The sequence below is a fragment of the Mesoplodon densirostris genome, chromosome 12 (genome assembly GCF_025265405.1).
Source record: "Mesoplodon densirostris isolate mMesDen1 chromosome 12, mMesDen1 primary haplotype, whole genome shotgun sequence".
Lineage (NCBI taxonomy): Eukaryota > Metazoa > Chordata > Mammalia > Artiodactyla > Ziphiidae > Mesoplodon > Mesoplodon densirostris.
Window position 1 is genome coordinate 43,752,097 of NC_082672.1, and position 12,757 is coordinate 43,764,853.

General features: G+C 43.1%; 1 protein-coding gene across 2 annotated transcripts in view; it reads right to left on the reverse strand.

Annotated features, from left to right (window-relative positions):
• DCBLD1 (discoidin, CUB and LCCL domain containing 1) overlaps positions 1–12,496 on the reverse strand; it is an 80,422-nt gene extending 67,926 nt beyond the window's left edge. For both annotated transcript variants that reach the window (XM_060115241.1, XM_060115242.1), the window contains exon 1: positions 12,297–12,496. In XM_060115241.1, the coding sequence (XP_059971224.1) occupies positions 12,297–12,408 (112 nt within the window). In that variant the 5' untranslated portion in view covers positions 12,409–12,496. The remainder of the gene's footprint in view (positions 1–12,296) is intronic.
• Positions 12,497–12,757: the final 261 nt, after the last annotated feature.

Genomic DNA, 12,757 nt, shown 5'->3' on the forward strand with positions numbered 1-12,757 from the left:
ACCATTACCCATGTGTGGGTGTGAGAAAATTTCTTCCCATTTCTGAGATCAAGTGAGCTCTTGATGACTACAATCTTTTCAACCACAAAAGGGAGCTTGCAATTATTACAGAGCTCTTTGTCTGATGGTAAGGCGAATAGCTTTCCCAAGCTATTACTAATTTCACTGTCAGCCATCCTCTCTTATAAATGTTGTTCTTCTCAAAAGCAGAAAAGTTAAGTTGCGCTTAACTTTTTCACTGCCTGGAAAGGAATGGAAGCACAAGGGCAGGAGAGCCTTTTTATTCTATGTGAGAATAAAACGAGTAAAACAGAAGTTATGATGGTAAACCTTCAATTATTCAAAATCTTTAGTCTTCCTGAAAGGAAAATGGATAATAGTCACAGCTATAGACTAGAAGCACATGATCAACTTCTGAAAAACTTAGAATCTCTTTAAACCTTATTCTCACTGTGTATAAAATAGATGCTACAACACAGTGTTTCCTATCAGCTAAAAAAGTCACTTAAAACAAATCAATTTGAATGCATGAAAATTAAACAAATCATTTCAAGAGGTCCTATCCAAGAGTCCCTACATAATGAGAGACTATTTCTATCAGTGTGCAAAGACATCAATAATTTTAATATTAACATATTAAAAAGCATCATTTATGCCCAATGGAGATAAAAATCTCAAAACCTAGTTTAATGCTATTCTTTAATGTGCTATAAGTAAAATCAGTGAAAACTCTATAGTTCTTGGTCACTCTCCAGTCTATGAAAAGGAAAAACGATCACTGAAAGGGCTGTGGATGTGGGGGAAGAGGGTTGCACACATGTCGGCTTCTAACTTCATAAACTATTTCCATGTACTTGGGAGGTAACAGAGCACAATGGTTATGACACTGGGTTCCTGTGTCTTTGGGAGCTGTGTGGGCTTGGGTGAGTCCCTTTACCTCTCTAATCGTCAATTCATCATCTGTAATATAGAGATAATGATAGTGCTCAACTCACAGGAGCATTAAATAATATAATGCTAGTAAAGCACTGAGCATAGAGGCTAGCATACAGTGAGATTCAATACATTTTAACTACTGTATTTCTATTTTAAAAATACTACATGGGCTTCCCTGGTGGCGCAGTGGTTGAGAGTCCGCCTGCCGATGCAGGGGACACAGGTTCGTGCCCTGGTCCGGGAAGATCCCACATGCCGCAGAGCGGCTAGGCCCGTGAGCCATGGCTGCTGAGCCTGCGCGTCCGGAGCCTGTGCTCCACAACGGGAGAGGCCACAACAGTGAGAGGCCCGTGTACCGCAAAAAATAAAATAAAATAAAATAAAAATAAAAATACTACACATATTAAAGTATCAAGAATATTGCTTTGAATTAGCTGACTTCTTCCAAATTCCATCACTCATTGGCTCTACGATTCTAAGAAGTTACCTATTTTGTATCAATCTTCCCCATCTTCAAAATGACCACCCAAAACTGGGTGTGGTAAAGATGAATGAGGCTGTGTGTGTTAAGTGCTCAAAACTGCTGGGAAGTCTAACCAGAATTCATTCCCCCAGATTTATCTAGGGCCACTAGCTGCTAGCTCAGCATCTCTCAAAATAGGCACTGGATCCCTCAGTCCTTAGAAGGCTTACAAAGAGACCACACCCTTGTTGCCAAAAAAGGCAAATAAGCTTCCAGAATCCCGCCTTTTTCTTCACCACAGGACATCTCAAAGCCCTTGCAGTGCATGTGAAACTTTAAAGGAGGATGCATGCTCAACGGGCATCTCCTGGGAGCAGTGTTCTGTGGGACACACTGGCCAACTCCTGGGCTGGGCTCACAAAAGTGGGGTGCACAGAGAGATCCCAAAACAGGGCTTCTGGGATCAAAGATCAGATGTGGAGAGGTGGATTGCGGTCTTTAGAGCTCTAAAAAATGGACACTGAAATTGTAACCTGTCACTGATATTCAAAAGCAAGACTTGCCACTGTTGTTATTAACTTACAAGTGCTTAAGTTACAAGGGGAACTGGCAACGAACTGGACACGTTGTTTGAGAGAAGTGTCCTAATTTCACAGATAAAAATGTAAAACAAAACAAAACAAACCCCTTGTTTGTAAAGCAAAACAAGTCTAAGATGACTGTTATCCCTGTTGAATAGATGCTCAGGATACGGAAGTTGGAGAAAAGTGGCTGCTGACATTTATTACTAATGTCAGGATGTTGATGTCATGTCTACGTTGCAACTGCTGAAGCTGAGGATAAATGCGAGCAATCCTTCCTGTCTCTACAATGTGCTGTATTTTCTAACCTTGGTTCCATGTTAAATATGCATATCACCAATATTCACATATGTGTAACTGGATGTTGACTTTTCTCTTGGCGTCCAAAAATTCCAACATTACCAAGTACAAAGTTCATCTGAGTTTTAGAAGTTAAAACTGTGGATAAACAACAAGGTCCTACTCTAAAGCACAGGGAACTATATTCAATATCTTGTGATAAACCATAATGAAAAGAATATGAAAAAGAATGTATATATATGTATAACCGAATCACTTTGCTGTACAGCAGAAATTAACACAACATTGTAAATCAACTATACTTCAATAAATTTTTTTTAAAAGTAAAACTTTAAATGTTTCTCTCTTGCTCCCTCATATACACAGATATTTTCACTTTGACAGATTTTTTTAAATTAATAAGAACCAAAAAGTTATTGGAACAGGAAAAAATCATAAAATTAATTGTGAAAGTGCTCTTACTAACTAACCAACCATTTATTGTAAAAGGTGACAGATACTGAGTGTTCTAAGGGACTTTATATTATCTTATTTAATCTCCAGGACAATCATATTTGATGGATATTATTAGTTTCCTTTTTAAAAATTATGAACATTTCATACACACATGCGGACATACAGATAGCTGTGTATAAAGAGTACTATCTCAAACATCCAAGTATATACCCCATAGCTTATAAGACAGGACATTTCCAATACAGCCCAAGAAGCCCACAGCACCCTTTCTTTACCACATGTCCTTCCTATTGTCCTTGTTCTATGTGTGAAGAAGTTGAGGCTCTGAGAAGCTGAGTAATCAGCCCTGGTGGCGGAACTGGCATCTGAACCTCACCTGTCTGACTCCAGACGCCATGAAACTCAAGCACTGAGGTGGCAATTGCTGAAGTCACTCATTTCAGAAGTGAGGACACTGAGCAGAGAGATTTCAGAAACTGCCCAAGATCACACTACCAGGGTTTTAATGCCAGCACAAACGGCATTAAAACCCACATTACGATTATTTATTTATAGTCCTACTCTTTTGGTCTTGAAATTGAACACGAGGAAGAGAGCCATATTTAATTCAGGGTTTCTTGTAAAACTTATGAGGAATTCCACCACTCTTCTGTTTTGTTTTGTTTTTTTCTTTGCGGTACGCGGGCCTCTCACTGTTGTGGCCTCTCCCGTTGCAGAGCACAGGCTCCGGATGCGCAGGCTCAGCGGCCATGGCTCACGGGCCCAGCCGCTCCGAGGCATGTGGGATCTTCCCGGACCGGGGCACGAACCCGTGTCCCCTGCATCGGCAGGCGGGCTCTCAACCACTGCGCCACCAGGGAAGCCAAGCCCCACCACGCTGTGTTTTTAATCATTTAAGTAAGTGCTTTTTACTAGCCTGTTAAAGGAATAGTCTGAGAGGCAGCTAGTTTACTTCCCACCAAGGCTGTTCTCTTTGCTTTGCACCAATGGCGCTCCTAAAAGCTGCTCTGTAAATGAAGGGTGAGTAGATTCAAGTGCTGCTTCTCAAACTTCAGTGGGTACAGCAGCCACCCGGGGATCTTGCTAATGTGCAGGGTGAGATTTCTGCATGTCCAAAAGTCTCTTGGTAATGACTCTTCTGCTAGTCTTTTTAAGGTATACCCTGAGTAGCAGGAGACTAAAGGGCCCTCATTATTAGGAGGGATCTTGCAGTGAATTTTCTTAAAACTGAAAAATCCTTGAGATACCAGTTTTGTATGGTTTTACTTTAATATCTATTCCTAAAACTGGAACACATCTATATTTTCAATTCTCTGACACATTTTTACTCTCGATTTCATTTATACATCCAGGACAGAAAATAATAAATTTCAGGATCTATATTTAAGCCAGAGTGACGTTTCTGACACCTGGACAAGAGCGTCAATTTAGGAATTATCTGAGCACAGAATGAAAAATACACAAAGAAATAGGATGAGAAGGTTTGCGGGAACATACATGTACGTACCACATGTAAGGAAAAAGCAATCAATGTTGACTAACCAGAAAACAAATCTCAGTTGGGAAAGAGATGGCATTTTATCATTCACTGTATGAGGTATGAAACATAAGAGTTGAGAGAAAAATAAATAAATCATAAATTTTATATCACGTTGCATGGTCCTGAAAATTGTATAGCCTTTGCACATTCTGTATTCTGCACTGCTAAATGTATCACAGTGGATTAAAGCACAATAGCTACTAACGGGGAGTTTTAAAAGTCTTAATATTTCTGTAGCAAGTGTAATCATCTCTAAGAGAAGCCAAAGACTATTAATTTAAAACTTTATTGCATAAGTAACCCCCTGAAATTGTGTTCCTCCAAGGCTTCTTTTCTTGGACTTGATCTCATCTGGATGAGCGCCCCTTGAAGATGAGGGGCAGAAGACGATCATAAGGCATTTAGAATTGTAGGACATGCACCTGAGCCCCTCTTTAGGCACATAAAGTGAATGCGCCTGGGGTAAATGATTCACTCTCTCTGAATCTCAGTTCCTTCAGCAGCTCTCAGAATTGTTGGGATTCAATTCAATTCAATTAGATGCGGAAAAAAAAAAAACAAACCCCAAAACCAAAAAACCACCTGATAAAAAATATATATATGAAGGTAAGGTTTTAAAATGTTATTTACATAAAATGTATCTGATTGGGCAGACAACAATGATCAACAGATGCTTCAACCATTGAGTGAAACGTTGATGGGGAAGAGTAGTCTGAGGGAGCGAGAGACTATCATCCCACAGACCACTTCCAGGTCATATAGGAAAAGGCAACTTTATAAAGGGTGGATTGAGTTGTCACTTCCTGAAGTCACTGATCATTCTCAACATCACTGAAATGGGGGGCAAGAATAATAACAATAATAATTATGCATCTTGTTGTGACACAATTAGCAGTACATGGCACCTTGAGGTACTTTTACCAAAAACCCTTAGCCTGAATCTAATCAAACCTGTAGGTCTAATTCAGGTTTATACTTTAGGGGATGGTGCACGTAAAAGAAAGACACACCACTCAGAAGCAGTAAGTCAATTTAGGATGTGAGCTGTGTCACCAGACAATTGAATCTGACTTCCTTGCAGGAAAATAAAATGTATGTGGGTGGGGATCAGTGGTAGATCAAAAGTGACTTAAAGAGACGTAATAACTAACCGCCATGTGTGGACTTTGTTTGAACAAACCAAGAGCCAAAAGACATGTTAAGGTTAACTGGGGAAATATGACTTGATTATTAGATATTAGGGGAGAAATGCCATGAGGTCTTCAACATATTTTAAATATCTCAGGGGAAAAGCAGTGTGTTTGTTAAGATCTTAATAATATAGCACAGTAACTGTAGCAAAGAGGATGAAAAAGGAAAAGGAAGAAGAAAGATGGGCGGAAAAAGAATTTCCTACCCAAAAGGCAAGAGGGTCTCACAGAGTCTTAGACCCTTTTGAGCTAAGCACTAACAGCAGGTGCAGCACCATTTCTCCATCTGTAGAGTCAGCTATCTTCCAGTTGAGACTCTTGGCAAAGCAGGGGCTTTCTAGGGGGAAAGAAGGCAAATCTTGGTCCGTGTAATTCTCACAATAAGCAGCCTCCATTCTAAACTCCTCGGAGTGGGAGCAATTCAATAAACAGCTCTCAGGTCCCAGCGGGCCCATGGGCTATTAAGTCACAAAAGTTTCCTCCTTCGGACTGAAATCAACCACATTTCAATCTGCTTTTGTGAAGCAATAAAAAAAAGCTGAATTAAATCCACTCAGCCTGTTAAAAATTAAGTGAGACCCACTAAGATGTTTACCACCTTCCCTGTAGGAAATTTTATGCACTGGCACTTTGAATTTAACTGGACTTCTGATCTCTGTCAGAAATAATAGTGAAATAAAGGGGTTTTTTCCCCTTTTTCTTTTTTCAAGAATAGTGTGCTGGGCTTCCCTGGTGGCGCAGTGGTTAAGAATCCGCCTGCCAATGCAGGAGACACGGGTTCGAGCCCTGGTCCGGGAAGATCCCACATGCCGCGGAGCAACTAAGCCCCTGCGCCACAACTACTGAGCCTCCACTCTAGAGCCTGCGAGCCACAACTACTGAGCCCATGTGCCACAACTACTGAAGCCCACGTGCCTAGAGCCCAGTGCTCCACAACAAAACAAGCCACCGCACTGAGAAGTCCACGCACCGCAACAAAGAGTAGCCCCCGCTCGCGACAACTAGAGAAAGCCCGTGCACAGCAACAAAGACCCAACGCAGCCAAAAAAAAAAAGAGTGCTCCATAAAAATCATCTACACACAACCTCTAGGTACATTCACTAAACACTCTCAGTCATGAAATGGAGCCATATAAAATTAAAATGACCATATGTAAGCATATATCAATATAAGACAAAGACATTTCTGCAAATATGGGGTATTAGAACACCCAAGGAGATAGTTTATGAAAACTAGATTAACAGATTAAACAGAAATGGCATTAAACAGTCAAGGCATACAGGACTATATGGCTCAACACACTGCTAATGTCACAAATGCCTAAACATTGTCCCAAAGTGATCTTCAAGGTAAAGCAGGGCCCTGCTGCCCTCAATGTATAAGCACCTGCAGATCTTAGGGAACCAAAGACCACCTGCTCCTCTATTTTCAAGATGGCCAGCACCTAACTTATGGCAGCTTTGCTGGTATTACCTGGAAAGGAGTCTCTGAGATTCCCAACTCTTTTCAGAGTTGAATTTAGTTATTTTCTTGAATACATGTACGGTGTGTCTAAAGACATCAATAGTCATGTATGCAATTTCTGTTTAAAACACTTTAGCGACTACTACCCTTCACCTCATTCTCTCAAACCTCAGCTACAAGCATTCATGCACCGACTCAGGAAATAGTTATCTGGAGCCTGTTATCAGCCAGGCACTATAACCGGTGCGGTGCTGGTGGTGAATAAAAAAGCTCTGTTTCATTTTGCTCTCACGAAGCTTAGACTTTCCTTCTATTTTCCTCCCATTCCCCGCCCCCCCCCCCCAAAAAAAAACAAACCCTATCCTCTTCAACTGCCACTGAAAGGCAAGTTTGGCAGCTGGTTCCGGATACAGCATACTAGGGGTCATAGTTAGAATTTATTTCCACACTGGGTTAAAAATCACCATGTGTTTTTTTTCCTCATCAGTTAAGTCTCTCCCATTCCTGCACCCCCAAGACAAAAAACTATTTTTTAAAATTTTAGATACAAAGCAGAGAATGAACATCTGGAAGATGATATCAACACAACTCTTCAGTTGAAAAAAGGCAAAATTACTCCGTAGTCTAAGGGAAAAGAATCTGAAAGTCTGGCAATATTTTTCCTTTCATCTTCAATGCCAGACTTTGAATATACCAGAATGAGTTCCTCTATTTTAAATCCATATTTTCAGACTTTTTATTTACAAACAACACTTGGACTAGACATACAACTTCATTACTTTGTCTTGTTCCGGTTGTGATTCTCAACTAGAGTCAGCGCTGAGTCTTTAACAACAGGGCAGGAGCTGTGTTTTCATTGCCTTCTCCCCCCATCCTCACTGAGCACCCATCATGTGCTGGCCACTGTTCAAGGCACATAGCTTCTCATGGACCTTAACTTCTCACAATGGGGAGACAGACAAGAAAGAAAAGTATAAATTATAGACTCTGTTGGAAGGTGGTAAATGCCCTAGAGAAAACTGCAAGCAGGGAGGGGGAATGTGGAGTTCTGGGGAAGGCGAGAGGGTTCCAGGTGGTTAGGGCCATTCTCCCTGTGAAGGCAATATTTGAACAAAGATCGAAGGCGAAGGGAGTCACGTGGACATTTGGGGTAAGCCTGTTCCAGGCAGAGGGAACAGCACATGCGAAGGCTCTGAGGTAGAAGGGTTCCTGATACCACTGAGAAACAGCAAGAAAGTCAGTATGCCTGGGGATGCGGGGAAGTGTGGTAGAGAATGAGGTCCGAGAGGCAGTCGGGGAGGCAGAATAAAGGGGTCCCCGTATTTGTCAAATTAAGAGTAATAATTAGGTAATAATTAGGAAGAGTGTAATAATTAGGTAATTAGGTAATAATTAGGAAGAGAGCTGGCATTTATTGAGTTCTTTGTGCTAAATGCAATTCCAGTAGGTACCATGTATTATCTCCTTACAAATTCAAAGCAACTGGTCGCTCTAATAGGCACAGAGTTGCCTTTATGCTTTAGGACATGCATGGCAGTAAGTGCAAAACTCTATAGGAAGTATTTCCCTTAACAAGCCCTCACCCCACCCCTGCCTTAACATGACTAAAACCTTCACTAAACGCTGCAATTAATCTTCCCTTGCATCTTAAAAATACAAACATAGTTTCTTATAAATGTCAAATGTCTTGCTTATTTCCAAGTTGTGGTTTTTTATATGATTTTCAAGTCTGTTCCAGTACCTGAAGGTGAAAGGGTTCCACTTATGAAAAGTTAATAAGTACAGTTTGAGACACTATTCAGAGTTCAACTCCTGCTTTAATAACATCCTTTGATGTGTTTAATGAATCCTTTAGCACAACTTTTTTTTCCCCTGTAATACTGTATATGGTATAACTTCATGTTTCAGAGTGTTAGTTACAAATTACATCTAATAGAGCCAAAAGACATGGTACATATTGTTCTGCTGGCCACGTTCCCTTCTTTCTGGTGCACTTGCCTTTAAAAGGCATCCTGACATATAGAAATAAGCATGCCAAGAGAGCTGGGCTTGCTAAACAAAGTTAATTAGTGGAAGTACCAGATATACCTTTATAAAGAACTTCAGTAGACTATTACTTAGTTTCCACTAATTAGGACATAATTTGAAAATATCTCCTAATACAAAAAGATTGTTCAGTTCAACTCAAGAAACATTTATTGGTCAGGTGCTATGAAGATAAAGACAATCCAGTGGCTGCCCTCAGGAACTTACAGTCTTCCAGGCTGACCGAATCGCAGGCCTTCAAGATGAAGGAAAATCTGGGGTGAGGGCAAGCACTGATGCAGAAGGTGCCAGAACAAACTTGTGACTACTTTTTAAAAAGCCACTCACCCCAAACATCAGACATCAGCTGTTCCCCGTTGAACCAAATATAAAGGAGTGATGGCTTAAAAACAGAACTTCCGAAAGTAAAAAGTTAGAGTTGGGCAGAATTTTTAATCCATTTTTCTGTGTCTAATTCTACGCTTAGAAGTTTCCTCAGAGATTAACTGCTTATTTTTATTCTCCTAATACTTAAATTAGAAGGAGGAAATTTTTAATATCCATTTCCAAATATTTTGGTGAAGAAAGAATCAGGGATTTTTAGTTAGCACAAATTCCTCACATGAATTAAGGGTATTTTATTCCACAAAACTTATAATCGAGGGAATAAGACCTAAGCCCAAGCCTATGGATTTATACAAATCGAATCAATGCTAATGATCAATTTACATGTGATATTATGTAAAGTCAAAATCATGTGAAACAATCTGTGTAAATATCTAACTTTAGTTAAGTGGATCCAGAGGCGCAAGAAGGAGCTAAAATCAGCCCATATTCTGCTCATCGTGCCCTAATGCCTGGGGCCTGGCCGGCTATGAATACAAGAAGAATGGACCTTTTTTTTTTTTTTTTTTTTTTTTTTTTGCGGTACGCGGGACTCACTGTTGTGGCCTCTCCCGTTGCGGAGCACAGGCTCCAGACGCGCAGGCTCAGCGGCCATGGCTCACGGGCCCAGCCGCTCCGCGGCATGTGGGATCTTCCTGGACCGGGGCACGAACCCGTGTCCCCTGCATCGGCAGGCAGACTCTCAACCACTGTGCCACCAGGGAAGCCCTGGACCTTTTTTAAACAAAAATAAATTGAGCAAAAATACCACATAGGCAAGTAGCAGCCTTAAAAAGGAACTAGTATAGCTTCAGGGGTTACCAGACTCTGACTTTAAAATTTTGAATGATTTCATTGACTAGGCTTACAAATATTCAGATTAATGTATCACATTTGCTTCCCGAAACATAACACAATGAATAAAAGTCTAATATTAAATTGTCTATGACACAGACAGCAGTAGCACTTTACCATAACCCTAACATTATCAGATGTTTCCACCATCTCAAAGCTGATTTGAATCAGAATTACCTGTGGGAACTTTTTAAAATCTCGTATTCTCAGGCCCCACCCATTGGACGGTGTGATTCACAGTATGGGTCTGGGGCTTTATAAAGCTCCTGGGGAGAGCAGTGATCACGTAGGCTGGGGAGCCACGAAGCAGCAGACTAAGCTGACAAGGACAATGGAGGTAAAATGTAGTAGATGGTATCTTCTCACCAAAACCAGACTGTTATGCTAAGGCTACCCTCTTGCCTTCTAAACATTGAGAGCACTAATATCACTGATGACCACCATCCAACTGTATATCCAGTAGCATATTTCAAAACCTAAAATGGGTTTGCATGCTTAAATTTATTAAAACTTGAAAAATAAGTGACCAAGGGCTAATTGGGAAAATCACAGACGTGAGAAATACTCAAAAAACACTGATTATGCCTCTTCACTCATGAGGTATCAGAACTCGAGTTCGTAGATTTTTTTCAGTAAATGTGCCAAATCTAAGTTTTACTTCTTTTGCGATTGGTTCTTTTAACATCCTAAATATATAGGATGCTTCACCGAAACATGACATCTTCTTCCATCAATCATGTGCCGTAAAGTCTCAAATCTGAAGCTCTAAGAACCTAAGCAATCACACGTCTTCCCAGAGAACTGCTCTATAAAGTTAACAGCCTGGATGCCATATAACATCTAAAACTTCATTTGGAAAGATAGGTGACAGCTTTGGTCAGATTAGTACAGCGACATATTGTTGGATCTATTCATAGATGTACAGTATTGAAGGTGCCTCTTCAAACAATGACCTGAGAAACATTTAAGTGCTTAAAACACCCATGATCAAAATCGTACATTCTAAATAAAAGCATACATATTTATATTTTACCATATTCCTAGGATTCCGCTACCGTGCCAAGATACAGTCTGTCTAAACTTTAGCTTTATTTTCTTTCCTAACAAATCGGTATGTACGCAAACTTAGGAACCACTACCAACATCTTGAGTATCAATGTTTCAGACCGGGAATACATGGTTCAGTGAAAAAAAATGCCAGCACTTGGCTTAGTTTTGATTCTTGTCTCATTAGAAAACACGGGGCGGGGGCACGGGGGCAGTCAAAATATTCTGGCTAGATGCACTGCCATTAAATAACCTCAGTCGTAGAGAGTCAAAAGTAAGGGAGGAGGGAAACAAGAACTGAAAAAATCCGCAGAAAGCTGCCCCTTGCGATCCATAAAGAACTAAATTACAAGGATTTGCCTACAGCTGGTAAAACGGCTTACTGCTCTCACCTGGTGGCTATGCCGCAGTAAATTCGGTTGTGGGCTAATTAGGTCCAACTTGAAGCCAAGGACCAGGTCCAGAGAAAGATCAGCCTGGTCGGGAGTCGACTGGCTCCAACACCCAAGAAGGAGCCGAGCCACAGGGTTCCAAGTCGGAGAGCAAGCAGCTCACTCGTGACAGGAGGCGCGGTGGGACTGCCGGCTTCCCAGGGGAACCTCAGGGAAACCCTTCCCGACCATCCGTGCAAACCACAAACTCACACGCTACGATTCCAGCCGCGCAGGGAAGCGAGGCGACCGGGAGGGCCCGGCCGCCCAAATGCCGGGCAGCTCTGTCAAAAGGAGGCTTAAGAGGGGCCTCCCCGCATAGGACTCTCCCTTAAGCCTGGGGTCGTCAGCTCGCGACCCCTGGGCCATGTCACTTCAGGAAGGAAGTCTGAGCGGGGCTGCGGAGAGAGAAAGTGGGGAGGCGCCAAGCTGGTCCTCTTGTTTGGGGGCGAAGGAAGGAGTCTGGTGGGGAGCGAACGGAACGCAGTTAACTTATTTTAAACTCGAGCCGCCATCGGCCAGAGAAAGCCGGACTCCGCAGGGCGCAGGCTGCGACCCAGACCTCCTCCCGCGCGCGGTCCCCTCCAGGCCCAGTGCGCCGCCCGCCGGACGCGCTCCACTCACCCAGCTCCTCCGCCTGCAGCCAGAGCGGCGCGGAGACAGCGAGCAGCAGGGCCAGGAGGCCGCGCCGAGCAGCCCCTGCCTGCGCGCAGCCGCCGCGGGCGCCGGCCACCATAGCCCCGCCGGGCGCCAGCTTGGCAGGCTCGGCTTCCCCTTGGCGCGCGCAGCGCCGCCGCCGCCCCGGCCGCCCACCTCCTCCGCGGCCGAGCGCGGCGCCGGGACTGGGCATAGTCGCGGCCCGGCACTGAATCTCATTGGGGCGGCCCGGGGCCCAGCCCGGCGGGGGCGTCTCCCGCCCCGCCCCACCCCGCCCCGCCCCGCCCCGCGCGCCGGCCCCCAAGGAGGAAGTCGCTCCCGGGCGGCGGCTGGCCGCGGGGTTGTAGGTGTACCGGGCGCGGCCCGCGCTCTCCTTAGGTATCCTGCGCTCCCCGCTCACGCTCACCTTTTCCTCCGCCCCTCCTCCC